This window comes from Epinephelus fuscoguttatus, linkage group LG14, assembly GCF_011397635.1.
Source record: "Epinephelus fuscoguttatus linkage group LG14, E.fuscoguttatus.final_Chr_v1".
NCBI lineage: Eukaryota > Metazoa > Chordata > Actinopteri > Perciformes > Serranidae > Epinephelus > Epinephelus fuscoguttatus.
The window spans coordinates 13,696,179-13,712,530 of record NC_064765.1 but is presented as its reverse complement, the minus strand read 5'-3'; the positions used below and the strand labels follow the sequence as shown (position 1 = coordinate 13,712,530).

The following is a 16,352-nucleotide window of genomic DNA, read 5'->3' as shown; positions in this document are numbered from 1 at the left end:
TCTCTTCATATGTTCAATTTATAACAGCTATTCTGTTGACTGAAAGCCCTGATTGACCTGTGGTTCTTCTGCCTTCATATATTATATATTTGCCTCCTGGATGTGACTGGGAGTGAGGTGACAGGAGCAGGAGAGAACATCTGAGGGTCTCTGGTGGAAAGGAAAAGAATGGCAATGAACAGATTTGAGGAAGTGTAAATGTGGCCAAAGAGAGGACAGGGAGACAGAGTGTGATAGTAGACCCCTTCTGACAGTGTAAAGATGATGATAGAGGACTAATGGTGGACATGTAGACACTGATAATTAAACTGAATTCATTGCCAGTTATAACACCTTTATTGGGTTTATGATCTAAAGCAGGGTCATGCAAATGTGATCAGCCCGTTTTTACGTCACAATGTCCTCTATAAATTGTTAAAACAATGGGCAGGTGTGTGATTGTGTTCATGTGGCTCGACTCCTGGCTACATTAGCCGTTAGCTTGGAGAAAACAGTCCCTATGAAAGTGCATCGCCGAGAAGAAATGATTTGAATCACTCAGGGATCGGGGTTTCGTCGTTCACCGAGTAATTCGTTCACCGGGTGATTATCACGTGGTAGGCAGTCCCTCCCTGCACCCTGGCTGCCTCGCGCGACTCACGAGTAATTCATCGTTCGCACGGACTGAATCGGCAGTTCCACTCCCGGCCTGCACGCTCGCTGCTGAGCTCAACTGAACTGAGAAATGAACGAATCAATTCCGAAAGTGATTCAGTTCAGTATGTTGATTCAACAGATTCGTTCTTTTGAACGATTCGTTCACGAACGACACAACACTACTAACAAGAAAGTTTCCATTTCGCATGCAGTGTAAATGTTTTAAAACTGGCTACATGGTTCTTTGAATTACTCCGGCGCGCAAAAGTTTGGGCACCCCAAAAAATTAATTTACCATGAATAGTTAAATAAGTAGAAGATGAATGATCTCCAAAAGGCATTAAGGTATTTTTTAAATCAAAGTATTATTGTTTTGTACAATGTTTTTTTTTTTTTTTTTTTAAGAATATTTGTGTTGCATAACATGGCGAATAGAAGGAATAAGAATAAGAAAATAAGGGAGCAATGAAAAAAGAATTAATAGAAAAAATAAAAATAGAAATAAAAAATAGTGGGCATTACATCCATCCCCAACCTCCATCACCTCCTACAGCCATATAAAGGCAGCAAACATACAAACAGACAACAAATAGACAGACTTCGTCACTACAGCGCGGATACTGATCCACTTACTCATCCACCTTTCCCCAGGTGACAGTGATCCCTACCTTCGAGTCGGTGCAGATGCAGGAGTGGTACCAGCAGACCCTTGACAGACAGAAGGAGCAGGGCATCACCGTGCTGGGTTCCAACAGCACTGTCGCCATGCAGGACGAGACCTTTCCTGCCTGCAAGATAGAGTTTTGAGGCGGACTTATGGATGCAGCGATGGAAGACAGAGGGTGAATATGACATGTAACAGTGTACAAGGAGAGATAACAAGAAACAGAAATTTGAGAATATGAAGAGAATCCACTTTCTGCACGAATACAACTGACTGGGTAATGACATGGGATGAACACGCCATCCCCTTCTGGTTTATCACTTCTTTGTGGGCTACTTTTGCACCAGAAAGCCCTTATTTCTCTTTATCCAAGGAGAGAACACATTCCTACTGGGGAGTATTGCATGATTATTTTTTCCGCAGACCAATGACCCTGTACAAAACAGGAGAGGAAATCACACTGGCTGCAAGAGAAGCATGTTGCGCTGCAAACATGTGGATCCACATGAGAGCTGACACTGTAGATTAGGCGATGTAGTTAGCATACATGGGGTTAAAGGCACTGTGTGTAGGCTTGTTTTCTTAATGCATTCAGCACTGAAGTGTGATAGTAGTGTGTGCTATGTTCAAGGGCCCATTTTGCTGCTTTTAATGTTACATTTACTAATCGACATTACTGCTCCAGATACTCCCAAATGGCAGGAGTGTGTAAACTTTTGTTTGTGAAAGCATCGGTCAAATTTCTTTTATTTACTAATATTATATTTGTCTGATTATTGCAGGAGATGTTTATATCGCAAAAAGAGAGTCATACGTTGTACCTTAAATGAAATCGCATTCACAGCGTGTGGTCAGGTGTTTGTTGTGAGCACTGTAAGCAGACATGAACTGTGCTGCGTGTTGTACCTACGTTTAACTGTTGACCTTGAGATATCTGCCCAGCAGACGGACCAGCGTGGTGTGTCTGATGCAGAGCGATAATCTGAGATTAATGAATCTGAGTGTGCATAACAGACCAGTCAACAGAGATTAGAGCACCAGATTAAATTTAATAGCATTACAGCAACCATCTCATTAAGAACGGGGCTGTAATTGTAATCCAATACAAGTGCTTAAAAGCATACTGATTAGAAATCAGACGGCAAAAGCTTTTGTAGAAATAGATGTTCACTTGTTATCTTACTAAAAATGAAAAAAAAAATAAAAAACATTAAAGGGACAGTTCAGATTTTTTAAAGTTGGGTTGTATGTGGTTCTTATCCATAGCTGGTGTATTACATACAGTAGATGTCTGTCGGTATGCGCCCAGTTTGGAGAGGCAGGCTGGAGTCTGACGCAGGAGCGAAGCAATGTACTGCTGTGAATGGGGGCCAGCATTAAAATGTATTTAGAAAGTACCACCTAAAAAAACATATACATCAGTTGAAATGTATGCTATATTGAGAGCATTTTCACAGCTTCACCTTGCCGTCAGACAGCCCATTTCGACATGCTCTCCTCAAAGCCACCAGACTCCATTGAGAAAAAGAGTAATTTAAGCCTCGCTGAACACTGGAGCTGCTGGTCTATCACTACCTTGATCACAATAACTTTGTGTTTATTGTGTGACTTTGGTGAATCTGAACCAACCCTTTCAAACGGCAAAGTCACAAAATAAAACCAACAAACTAACTGATTGAGGCAACTGTAGACCAGCAGCTCCTGTGTTCAGCGATGTTAAATCGCTGTTTTTCTCAATGGAGTCTGGCTCTTAAAATGGCGATATAATGGCTTCATTTTCCCGCTGGAAATCACTGTCTGACATTAAGGTAAAGCAGGTAAATACTCTCAATGTAGCATACAATTAAACTGATATGGATACATTTTGTTGCTGCCCCCTCCACAGTAGTAGAATAATTAGCGTCCATGTTGAACTCCAGCCTGCTTCTCCAAACTGGGGCATACCAACTGACATCTACTGTATATAATATACTATCTATGGATAAGTTCTCCATACAACCCCATTTCAAAAATGTGAACTAACCCTTGAAAAGCAATGACATGTATTTTGATTGTGAATATGATGGATATGATCATACAGTTTATTGTAGACAAATATTTTGCACAGCATAAAATCAGCCCAGTCGCCAGAATAAAATGTTGGCATTGTATGTTTCTGCAATCCACGGATATGTTACATTTGTATAGTTTGTAAAAATGACGTAGTTCTGATTACATTTACATTAGCTAAGTTTCTCATTAGGAGGATAGGGGATGGTGGAAAATGTGAGACCTTGCAAGCACTTGGGGAAATGTCCTGACTTGGACGTGGGTATTTTGAATCCAGACATGTTTTCCTAACCCTAACCAAGTGGTTTTTGTACCTCGTCATAGCCACACATAAACCACAGTGTCGTCACAACAGAAAATTTAAAATTGAAACTTCCAAGAAAGTTCCAACATACACTCTACCTATGAAACATACAGATGTACAACCCTGAGTCCAAAAAAGTTGGGATGCTGTGTAAAAGGTAAATAAGAACATAATGCACCAACTCTTTGAAACCTGTTGCAGGAATCAAATTCAAAATGGGTGTAAATTTACAAACAACAATAAAGTTTATCAGTTTGAGCATTAAATTTATTTTATATACTTAACAGAATATAGACTGAAAATGATTCGATGTGGTTTGCAGAAATGTACAATGCCAAAATGTACTTTGGTGCCTTGGTTGCATAAAATCAGGCTTTAGTCACAGTGGATGGTAACAACAGCTTTCCTAGTTGTAGTTTGTAAATATAAATGAATTAAAAATCAAATTTAATTTATATTTGGAACAATGATCCTGAAAGGGAAACTGAAATTACTGAATTGTTGTGATTAAAATCGACTACAGTACTAATACTTTATTTTATGGGTCCATAATTTAGTTAAATGTATAACAATGAAGTTATATATAAATAATTTGGTACTACTTTTTGATTATTCTAATTAATTTCCAGGATAACAGCACACAGTTTGACATATATGATGAGGACGTGGGCAGTTCTTTCAAGGATTTTTTTTCCCTGGTATTATACAACTGCGTACAACTAACTAACTCGACTGTATTGTCCGTGTAATTATTACCAACTTAAATGTTTTTCCTAGACTTCCAGGAAATGATGAGGACATTACAAAAAATAAAGTACACATGTGTAATGTAATAGATTACATTGTAATCTCTCCAGATCTGTTTATCCATAATTGTTTTCCTTTTTATTTCCTTTTGTCCCAGTCTAGATATCCAAGAACGGATGTTCAGATTCTGGTGGGATGTAAATCATCCCATCGTGACTGATTATCTCGGTTTCTGTCTTCAGAGGATTAGTTCACGCAAATGTGAATGTGACGTACAGACTTTCCTAAAAACCAAAGCATGACATCACCAAGACACCACCGACTATTTTCCCCTTTGTTCGAATGCTGCCTCCAAATACAGGAAAAAGATTCAGCATCTCTAAATTACTTGGAAAACATTTTGTAATTAAATAAATGCACATTTGTTTTATTTTGTGCTCTCTTTTCTTTTAATCACACTCTTGAGCAAAAGGCCACCAGATTAAACGATTTATTGGCCTCGGAGGGGTCGAACTAGATCTGTAACCATGGGTAAAAATTACTTGAACCCCACAGTAGCCAAGTGAATTGTAACTATGTGTATGTGTCCCGCATGTATAAAATACTGTACGTACTGTATGTTGTTTCATTCATGATATTCATGAAGACAGAGAGGAAAGCACTGTGGGAGAGCGGGATGAACACGGAGAACCTTTCACTTTGTAATTGTCTGTAAGTACATACAGTAACAATGTCAAAATGTGTGGGTTGTATGAATAAAGAATGTGCATCACCATTCAGAAGCATTGTGGAAGTGCAGATTCCTCAGGAGAGCCGCCTTGTGGGCGTGGAATGAAATTATGCATGTATTGCACCTAAAACAAGTTGAGCACAAACATTTCTTTAACATTTGCTGCTCTGCAATGGATTTACAGTTTAATTCCACCAAAACATACTCTATTACATTTGCCAAAACAACACAATGGAGAGTGGAGAGTAACTAAGTACTGCACTTAGGTAGAGTTTTTAGATACATTATCCTCCTGAGACCCTCCGTTCTCATATGAGGACATCACATTTTGGGTTTGCTGCACCTTATACTCCATTATGCTTAACATTAGTCTGGGGCCGTTTAGGTAAGGAACCTGGAACCAGGGTGAGAGAGACAGGATCCGGAATTCGATGGATGCGCCGTTCCGTCAAAATAAAACCACCAAGCTAATAAAAATGCGGTGAAACTTTTTAATTTAAAGAATATAATTTACAAGAAAAGCCCCAAGCCATTAAGTTAACCTTTTTCTTTTATTGTAAATCGATGGTGCGCCAGAATTTAAAGTTTTACTTTGGTGAATCCGGATCCGCTCTCTAGACCGGAACCAGAATCCAGACAAAATTCAGAGTGAATGGAAACCAGGCTCTTCGCCGTATGTGAAGAGCCTGGTGACGCGAGGCTAGCTTAACATAGACCTGTTGTCCTCGATCATGGACACTTTTTTGTGCCATCTGGTGGTGGTAAGAGCACAATACACTAATCCATGTCAAAACAAGATGGCTGCCATCTCTGCCAAGTCAGTCTGCAGCCGATCCCGACACGAAAGTAGACAAGGTCCAAAACCTGAATGAACTTTAAGGTTGAAACTTGTTTATTCATGATTAATGATGTTTGCAGTTTGATATGGCAACACATTTGACCAATTTTAGCTGTAGTAACAAGCTGAGACGCTGTTAATTAGGAAATATTTGTTTGAGGATATTGGGACTTTATTATTGCAGCATTTCACACAGGCCAATCAGGTGTGACAGACTTACAGACAAAAGGACATTCCTAGCTTGGAGTTTGGAGCAAGACACTGGCTATTGAAATAAACCCAATGTCCCCATATGAGGACACCATTTAATTCAATAACTACTTCCTGTTCAAAGACAATGCTTAGTTTTTCCACACTTATCAGATCTCACTGACCCCAGATAGCTAGGAGAAATTGAAAATGCATACCAAACAAAAGTTCAGGTCTCCGGAGGTTATACTTCTACTCCACTACATTTTTGTCACAGCTATAGTTGCTTTACTTTTCAGATCAATACTTTATACATAAAACTTTGTAATTGTTATAGACGACCTCACAGACTGAGACAATGTTGTAGTCAAGACAACCAAAACCGAAACTAAGTCATGATTAAGATTCTGAGGGGTTAAAAGCAAGTCAGGAATGTGGAAGGGCGAGGTCGAGTCAAAACAAGACCAGTTTCCCACACTGCATGAAACACTTAATATAAAATGCAGAACATGCAAACGTTAGCCACTCCTTAAACTCCTCTGAAAGGTCCACATCCCTGTAAAACAGACAGAAAACCAATGAAGATGCATTGAGGGAATTTCTTCAAATTTGGCATTAATTTACTCAAAGTAAATGTTCTCAGGACTTCCCCCACTTCTTCACTGAGTCAGTCACATAAATGCAACACAATAATATATCCAGAGGGTTGGGAGCACCATCTCCAGTCAAAGGAAAAGAAATAATGCCCGCCCAAAGTAAGCTTTGTACATCACATGACTTGGCATTATAAAAACTGAACACTTTCATTTTTACTGGATCCTCAAGGGAGAAGCACACATCAGCTGAAGCACAGGGACCTGCTGCATTTTAACACCACACTTCTACCACTGCTGGTGAGTTTAAAACCTTAAATGCATCAAATGTATTCAGATAAAACACATCGTCAGTGGTCCAGTTTTAGTTTGGTGGGGTTTTGTTTGGTTGATAAGCAATTAAAGCTACTTTCGTTTTCTGTTTGATGCCTTTTCCATCTTTCCCTCGTGGGGTGTGGACAGAAATTGCATTAATATTTACATGATATGAAGCAATGTGAGATTATAGAGAGCTAGTTCCTTTTCTGCTTTATTAACATATGCATCTCGGTGAAAATGAAACTTCCCAACTGAAAGAGGACAGACACTTTCAGATTCATTTTTGACAACCTGGCAGCCCAATGGTCGTCACTGTCCATTCATAAAACACCTCTCAAGCATAAAACCATGAGGTGCAATAAAAAAAAAGGCTTGTAAAAATCGCATAGGCTACAGGGACATGTTCTCTTGACCTGTTAAATTCAGTATAACAGCCTCAAGTACTGTAGGCTTATGTGATTTTCATATATTTCACATGCCAAAGTACATTTACTCAACTAACATTACTGTAGCCTACTTAAGTTGTATTTTATTTAAGTATTTCTTTTTCTACCACTGAAAACTCATACTTTGGCCAACAGCACTGACGCGCACTTGCAACTATATGTACTCGCCGCGAGTTACATTCATGAAAGAGAATGGTTTTAATTGCATGCCACAGGTGGACGAAGAATCCAAAAACGGAGAAAATCCGTCATGGACTGAAGCCACATTAACAACAGCGAAACTACATCAAAACAACCTTTTACAAACTCTCCTGAAACTCCAGTACCTGCCATGCATTTTTGGAAAACATTAGGATATGCGGCTGTGCATGAGACTGTTGTACTGACTGTACTTCAGAGAAATGGGTTAGAAATTCAGCCACAAAAAAGGTTCCCCTTCCGAAAACAAATTTAAAATGTTTCCTGATCGTCTAACCATAAGAAATCAACATAGTTACAGGTGATTTTACTGAAGAGTACAGAAAAGTTTACATGTCTGATTGTCCAAAAACCAGGGGCTCTCCGAGACCTCCCAACTTAGCCTAAAAACTTTCAGTAAGGAGTTCTAGCTTAGGAGTGATTTTTTAAGTTCTCAAAGCAAGTCCAAGTGAACCCTGGTGCGGTTCACGTAGGGCATATTCACACCATGATAGTCAAGGGGACTCTGTTTGATTGGGCGGGGAATGCCGAAAAATTTCACACCTTCATTTGGTTCGGTTCACTTTCACACTGCACTTTTTAAAGCAAACCAAACCGCCTGGACAACGTCACAGTTACAACAGCTGCTCCTTTGGGGGTGGTATTGCCCGAAACGACCACTAACCAGGAAGAAGAAAAGCATCAGGAAGAAGAAAACCCAGCTCAATGATTTGGCCAGGACCAAAACCAGAAATCCTTCCCCTCCAGTCGGCTTGATAACTGCGATATATATAGTCCTCTGACCATATATCAATAAGCACCTGCACCTCCTTACTACTCCATGTCTTTTCACCTTTCTCTTTTACCTCTGCTTCTCCCAGTTAGTGCTGTTGACTTTGTTTTTTTTCCTACCCAAAATGCACTGCGCTCTACGTCACTTCCTCTCTTTGGTTCCATGGATAGTCTGTTTGCATTACCCACTGTAAGCGAACCGCACCAGGGTTCACTTGCAAGTGAACCGAGACCCCCAGTTTTCAAGTGGACCAGTGTTCCCTCGTTTGGTCCGCACCAGAGTTCGAATGAGCGTTCACACCACTCCAAACGAACTGAACTATCCGTGGAAGCAGACCAGGGTTTCTATAAAGCGGACCAAACAGTGCCAGCGTGAATGCGTCCATATTATCCCTGCATGATCTAATCTGGAGCATTTCAATAACTCACTGTCAGAATATTTCTCCGACCTCTTTGTCTTTTCACTATTTTCTCCTCTGCTTGAGAAACTCTTAATCTTAATCTCTTAGGTGTTTTCACACTTGGTCCTTTTCAGCCATCTAAAGGCCCATTTATGCTCAACATTAAATATGGACGGAGCCTTCTGTCCGTGCTCCGCGTTCATTTTGTCCGTATTTCCGCACATTTCCATAAAGCTTATGGATACGGGCCAAATGGAGCAGTACCACCAGAAACCATGGGGGCAGTGTTGCTGTCACTACCCGATACATAGTTCTAGTGAGACACGAAGAAGAAATAACAATTCAATTTCCCTCATCGGCAGTACTAGAAAAAAGAATTCTCCGTCCTCCAGTCATGATGTATTTAATGGCCTCACCGACCACCGCTTCCTACAACAATGCCTCTGTTTTTGTCTTTTATGCAAGAGGTACATTATCAATATCTCCTCCACAGTCGCCATGTTTGTTTTTGAGTTTGTTGTGGTCATAAACTTTTGACTCTGGGCTGCCCCCTGGTGGATATATTGGTTAACATCAATGCCAATGTAAAGGACGCATGGAAGTATTTGGGCAGTGACAGGAACATCATTTGAAACGGACGTATACATTTTTGTACATAAAGGGAGCATAAATGGGCCTTAAGCGGACTCAGAGCGGCGACTCAGCATTTTTTGCCCAAATATGAACACTCTAAGAGAACTCAGGCCCCTCTGAAGCAAACCGAACTCAGACCACCTAATGCGGAACCGAACTCCCGAGGTGGTCTGAGTTTGGTTTGCTTCAAGTCTGCAGTACAGTTCACTTAACCTGTGCAATGTGAACACAAAACGCTCCGGGTCCGCTTTGCCTTTCACTATTGTATTGCAGCCCTCCAGGCTTGCCGTAGACAGATCACACGCGATTTGAGTGGAATGCATTATAAACACAACGTAACCACAGCCACAGGTAACGACAGCACGACCAGCGGACGAGGAGTACTTTTGGTGTGACGATGAAACGACTGCACTTCTAAAGATATGGAACGAGTCCACAACACACAGACACGCTAAGGTTTTCCTCCAATATTAAATTCATAACTACACTGCAGTGCTACATCAAAGTATAGTACAGTGTAGAATAATATAGGCTATAGTGTGAACAGAAAGAGGACTGAGGCCCCATCAGAGCTGCAGTGGACCAGAGAGAGAACCGAGTCCTCTTTTAAATGAACTGACAATGTGAACACGAGAAGAACTGACTCCCTTTTCTGTTGGTCCACTTTAAGGAGGACTGAGTTTGGTTCACTTAAAAAAAAAAGGACCAAGTGTGAAACACTTAATCTCTTAATCCTGGGGGTCTCGGTTCACTTGCATGCGAGCCCTTGTGCGGTTCCCTTACAGAGGGAAATGCAAAAGGACTCTCCAGAGAAAGGAAGTGAACCAAAGAGGGGAAGTGACGTAGGGCGCACTGCATTTTGGGTAGAAAATAAACAAAGCCAACAGCACTAAGGGGACATGCAGAGGTAGAAAAAAAAAAGGAAAGGTTGGAAAATGTCTCGCGGGCAGACGTGGAGTTTTGAGGAGGTGCAGGCGCTTATTGATATATGGTCAGAGGACTATATGTCGCAGCTGCTCGTGGCAACACACAAGAACTATGAGGTTTTTAAACTGTTTAGCGAGAGGATGGCGGCGCGCGGGTTTAACCGGTCGGCGGTTCAGTGTCGCATCAAGGTGAAAAAGCTGCGACAGCAATATGTGAAGGTCCGGGACTCGCTGCGGAGAAGTGGCAGCTCGGGGGAGGAGAAGGAGAAGTTTATATGGTACGACGACCTGGACGGTATTCTCGGCACGAGACCGACAAGCAGCCCAAAAGTCGTTATCGAGTCTTTTAAAGAGGAGGTGCCTTGGACGTCAACAGCAGAGGAGCCAGCTGATGTGTTCAAGTGCTCTGTCAGTCTGGAGCCGGACAAAAGTGGTGAGTGTGTTTTCTGTGTTTGCTGTTATCAGACATTAAAAACACATTCAGTGGCTTTTTAACTTTGAGTGCTAATGACGCTATTATTTTCATGACATGTTTTAAATAGTCATTGGTTATATCTCACATAGCCCCATACAACACATTTGTAAGAGTCTAACACAGCAGTGACATGTTTACAGTGACATACTTGGTGTTCACAGGGGATCCAAGCTACGGGGAGGTTCACCCTGAGGAAGATGAGAGCACAGCCAGCTCAGGGAGCCCCAGGCCTCAGCAGGAAAACACCAGCCTCCGGTGGGCAACTCCTCGTGCACAAGGTCGAAAAAGGAAAAGCTGGACTGAGCGTTTGGACAGTTTTTTGGAAAGCTACATGCAGCATAAGAGGAAAACGGACGAGGCTGACCAGAAGCGGCACGACGAGGAGAGAGCTGCGTTTGAGAACTTTAACAGACTGCAGCAAGAGGCAGAGGAGCGCCGCTTCAAGGCGATACAAGAACAGCAGCAGGCCAACAACCAGCTGTTGTTGCACATGATGGGGACTTTTGCAAGAGCGTTATTGCCCCAATCGCACACCCCACCGGCACAGTGGACGCCCACAACCTCGACAGTGTCCCCACATGCCAGGCCCCCTCACAACCCGCCAGCACCTATGGCCAAACTTCACAACGCACCATCACCTCTGGAGACCTCTGAACTTCCTGTAGCACCAATGACAAAATACCTCTCAGAAACCATGGATCCATGCACATCTTCTTCTGTGCTTCATGATGTAATCAAACAGTTCTTTGATATTTAGTAAATGCACATCACGTTGCATTACAATTGTACTTTACTTGGAAGATGTGTGCATAAATGTTTCAAAATGTAAAGCTGTTGCTGTAGTTTTTTTTCTTTCACCCCTAATTTGAGACACATTTAATACGCAGTTGCATGTGAGTTGTCATGTCGTTTTTGACATGTCTCATAATATCTAATCACACTGCTGCATCCTCAGGTCTGTTTGGACAGTGTATCCTGCGTCATGCCCGTAGTCAAATCCAGCCTGTCTAAAGATCAGCAGAAGAAGCTGCTCTCTCTCCTCGGTCATGTCAGGCTCCACCTGCTCTACAAAGCCAGTGTCCACGGTTTCACCGCTGCTGCTTTCCACAGCCACTGTGACAACCAGGGGCCCACTGTCATCGTCGCCCACAACGCTGCTGGGTTTGTCTTCGGGGCCTACACCTCTAAAGACTACAGCCAGAGTGGAGAGGCCGTCACTGACGAGGAGGCCTTCCTCTACAGCATCAGCGCAGGGGGTAACAAACCACTGAGAGTGGCCGGTATCAGCGGACAGTCTTCTTTCACAGATGGATCCACAGGTCCCGATTTTGGTGCTTTGGTGTTCCTGAATGGGGACAAACCTGAGGTCCAGTCCAAACCAGGGACAAGCTTCCACTTTCAGGCTGCAGCGATGCACGGAAATGATTTGAACCTGACGGAGTTTGAGGTGTATCGAGTTGAAGGTGTGCGATGAGATCAGGATATGTGCTATCCACATATATTCAGAACATCTTTTCAGTACAATTATGTTACAGTTAACTTATTTTTCACATGCAGGCTTGGGAGAACTCCTGGACAAGCCATGGAGGAACGTCCAGTGGACTGCTGAGTATGTAGAAATCTTTGAGCAACATTTTCCATGACGTATGAACTCATTTAAAAGTCAAAAATAGCTAAAATATTTTAGTATCCACACAAGAAAAAAGAACAGGCTGTAGGCTCTGTGTCGTCGTAGGGTGTCTTGTGATAAAGGCTGAAACACCCGATGTTGAGGTGTCGGAGGATGGCTCTGCCGAGTGGTCACAGCCGAAACACCTACGCTCTGGCACAAAGCATGCTGAAACACCAGGGATTGTAACACCAAGTCCTAACTGCTGAAACTCCTCAGTTAACGCGTATCAGACAAGTAAATGTCGTCCATATCATTTGTGCTCACTCTAGGAAGAAGCAGCAGCTGATGAAGACCATTCAGAGCTATCAGCCTGAGATCAAAACAGTCCACCAAGCCAGGGTGTTGTTGGTGGGGCCAGTCGGGTCCGGCAAATCCAGCTTCTTCAACTCCATCAACTCAGTGTTTCGAGGCAACATGACGTCCCAGGCCATTGCTGGTACAGCGGGGAAGAGCGTGACCACTCAGGTACTGGCGCAGGTTTTTCTGTTTGTGAGACTTAAATTTTCGAGTTCATATTAAGGTTTACATTCCTCGACTGCTTGTGATGTGAATGTAAAACTGATTTCACATGCTCTAACTACAGTTCATCCAGTTAAATTACATTTCATGCCTCTCTTGTAGTTCCGCACATACACTATCAAGGCAGGGAAAGGTGGTGGAGCTCTTCCTCTGATCCTGTGTGACACAATGGGGCTGGAGGAAAACGCTGATGCCGGTTTGGACATCGAGGACCTAGTTAACATCTACAAGGGCCACGTAAAGGATCGTTACCAGGTCTCTTACATAACCACCTACTGAATTACATCTTCATGTAGCTGATTTAAGGGTTAAGGTTGTTGGATGCTTATGGAGTGCGTCTGCTTTATTTACTCCACAGTTTAGTCCCTCCAATCCTCTCCAGGCAGATGCTCCCAGCTATAAGAAGCAAACGACTGTCAATGACATGATTAACTGTGTCATTTATATGGTCGACACCTGTAAGATCTCTCTCCTTACCCAGAAAATGCTGGACAAGTTTGCTACCATCCGGAAAAAGACCAACCAGCTGGGTTAGCAGTATAATATAAATAACATTTTTAGACAGATAAATAGGATTATTTTCACTTCACTTTATTCCCTTCTATTCTGTCTCTGATCTCTTACAGGAATTCCTCAGATTTTGCTGATGACTAAGGTAGACGAGGCCTGTCCACTGGTGGCAGAGGACTTAAAGAATGTTTATCGCAGTGTTTACATCCAGAGGAAGGTACAGTTTTATTTCTTATTTTGCAGGAATCTTCCACAGTGAACGGGGAATCCAAAAAAGGCAAACATCCTCACAGAGCTCGTGCAGTAAAATGCCTGCAAAGTCTGATTTATACAGACGTATGCCAAGTTCTTCCCAAACTTCTCAAATTTTTGCTAAAATGTCTCATGCACAGCTGAGTAAGAGCGCATGGGTGCGCGCAACGGGCTCATGTTTAAACATCTCGGTCTCAGACTTCGGAGACTGACAATAAAAGCCGTCCTTTCATGTTGGCATGATACGCAGCCAGGCGCCGTTATTGTTTAACAGTGCTCAGCAGCGTCAGGGGGAAATGCAGCGAGACAACAACGAAAGTTAAGGTGCGAAAGTCAGACTGAGGCAGGCGGGGTGGGTCCAGCAACCACTGGCTTTCACCTGAGAGAGCTGTGTTCACATCTCGTAAGATTCTAAAGCCAAACCGTGTTCTTTTTTCCTAAACCTAACAATGCGCTTTTGTTGCTTGAACTCAACCACATGTGCGTGTTGGCTAAATGTAACCATGTGTGATTTTTGTTGAAGGAAAAAAACGACAGTGTTGTACCGACGTAGTGCATTTATTTTGACAGAGACTGTATGTAAACAGTGAATTTCCTGTGAAAACGGAAGTGTATCTTGAAAGAAGACAATGCATGTAACAGGCAGAACTTGACACAGTGTCCCAGAATGTCAACCACCAACGTTCCCAGGGTTCCTTGCACGTTATTAAATGTGGTCCTCAATGACTTCAATTCATGAAGATCATTTGCCCTTTTTGGATTCTTTGTTCATCATGGAGGCATGTGGGGAAAAAAAAAATTGCACTAATTCAAGATGACATGCAGCGAGTGAGTTATTGATATGCAAATGGTTATTTTGTGGGTGAAGTATTCTTCAAGATGCTCAGAAATCATGTTAGGAGCAATGACGCTGACCTGATAACGATGACTTCATCCATGGTCATTTCTTTTGCCTTCTTCCAGGCCCGGGAGTTGAGCGAGTCTCTGGGCATCCCCTTGTCCTGTGTGCTGCCGGTGAAGAACTACAGCGAGGAGCTGGAGCTGGACCAGGACACTGACATACTGCTGTTGACTGCCATGGAGCACACGCTCAACTACGCAGACAGCTTCTTTGAGAACCAGCTCATTGAGGACCAAGACGGGAGCGATCAGCAGGAGCTGTACAGATCCAGCGATCTTAACCGCCCAGGTTTTTCAGAGCGTCCTCGACCTGAAGTTGTTTGAAAAGATAGAGCATCACCATTTCCCAAACCTCATTAATTCGGGCTAATGATTATGTATTCACTTACTTAACTACTCACATCTGCGATAGAGAGCTTATTGGTCTAATCTAAAAGTTCAAATCAATCAAACGATCAAATGATAAGGATTAGTGCACTGTATACTGGCTGCAATACAAGAATTAATGAACAAGAAGTTGGCACTATACGGTTTCCTGTATTGTAAAAACAGAGGCTGAAAATGCTGAGATCAAACTGTACAATGTAGAGATGACGAAATATGAACCAAGATTCTGTTGCCTATTTCTCACTCTCACAAAATATTTCAGAGTCATATTTTAGCTTACTGTTTGTGTGTAATTTGACATAATTTGTTACCAGCAGGCGGCCACGTTGTTCTGCAAAGCTCTCATTAGGTTACCCACGAGCAGGAGTGTTTATTGGTGCGGCGAAGTGCATGCTGGTAGTTGTAGGTTTTCTACCTCTTGAGCAAATGCCACAGCTCTTCTTTCTGTCCCCCCCCCCTCCCCCCAGTCATGAAGCACCAATTTCAAAAGTATTTGTCTTTCTACTGCATAGACAGTCTAGTTTTGGGAAATGGTCGTCTTTCCAGCAGTACTTTGAAAGCTTTACGTCTTGGTTTGTTTTTTGCTTGTTAGGACATTATGTGTGTCAAAATGCTTCGTTTGTCTTGTGCCTAAAAAGACAATAAACATTTGATCTCACACACACACACACACACACACACACACACACAAAAATTCAAGTTAATGAATCAATCGATAAAATGTATTTAAAGAAATGCATGGTGGGTTAAAAGTTATCCATTAATATATAGTTGCCTTTATTTGCCAGCATTATAACAACTGAAGAGAAAGGAATCACGCCTGTTAATGTCTTGGTGGCTCATGCTAATTTATAATCTGTGGGGACACTGTTAACCCTTTCACGTATAGTGGTTGCTACAGGGGACAGTTGGTAACAGCCATTTTCTTGTGAATGCATGGGTTTTGATGCTATAGTTTCATAAAAGCCACTGCAATGGACCCTAGTGCGTCTTGCTATACACTGCCACCCACTGGCCATGTGTTGTAATGCAAAAAATGTTGATAACCTATCCTACTGTAATTGGAGACCCTTGCAGGTAAATAAAATTTGTTATCAAGTAATGTCTAAGAAGTTGTACAGTTAAAATGTTGACATTATGTTTTCCCGCAGTGACTTTTTGGGCTGTAAATAAATTGTTTTATGTTATAAGAAT

At 42.2% G+C, this 16,352-nt stretch overlaps 2 protein-coding genes across 4 annotated transcripts in view; both read left to right on the top strand.

The window, feature by feature from the left end:
• LOC125901060 (microtubule-associated protein 1S-like) overlaps positions 1–1,443 on the top strand; it is a 16,476-nt gene extending 15,033 nt beyond the window's left edge. The window contains exon 10 of the mRNA XM_049596427.1: positions 1,288–1,443. Coding sequence (XP_049452384.1) covers positions 1,288–1,443 — 156 coding nt within the window. The remainder of the gene's footprint in view (positions 1–1,287) is intronic.
• Positions 1,376–16,352, top strand: LOC125901062 (interferon-induced protein 44-like). 3 transcript variants are annotated; one of them, XM_049596433.1, is made up of 9 exons: positions 1,376–1,478; positions 6,983–7,050; positions 11,874–12,381; positions 12,476–12,527; positions 12,860–13,055; positions 13,212–13,364; positions 13,468–13,639; positions 13,736–13,836; positions 14,835–16,352. In XM_049596433.1, exons 1-9 carry the CDS (start codon positions 1,457–1,459, stop codon positions 15,093–15,095), a joined length of 1,533 nt encoding a protein of 510 aa, XP_049452390.1. In that variant the 5' UTR covers positions 1,376–1,456; the 3' UTR covers positions 15,096–16,352. The 3 variants fall into 3 exon arrangements, with proteins under 3 accessions (XP_049452390.1, XP_049452391.1, XP_049452389.1); XM_049596434.1 differs by lacking the exon at positions 1,376–1,478 and adding an exon at positions 5,992–6,010; XM_049596432.1 differs by lacking the exons at positions 1,376–1,478; positions 6,983–7,050 and adding exons at positions 10,388–10,876; positions 11,080–11,648.

What these genes read in the sequence shown, in the direction of transcription:
- LOC125901062 (XM_049596432.1), top strand. Translation starts at nt 10,453, where the DNA reads ATGTCTCGCGGGCAGACGTGGAGTTTTGAGGAGGTGCAGGCGCTTATT. An exon ending in GGAAGAGCGTGACCACTCAG is followed by an intron (nt 13,056 to 13,211) that starts GTACTGGCGCAG and finishes CCTCTCTTGTAG; the next exon opens with TTCCGCACATACACTATCAA. An exon ending in GTGTTTACATCCAGAGGAAG is followed by an intron (nt 13,837 to 14,834) that starts GTACAGTTTTAT and finishes GCCTTCTTCCAG; the next exon opens with GCCCGGGAGTTGAGCGAGTC.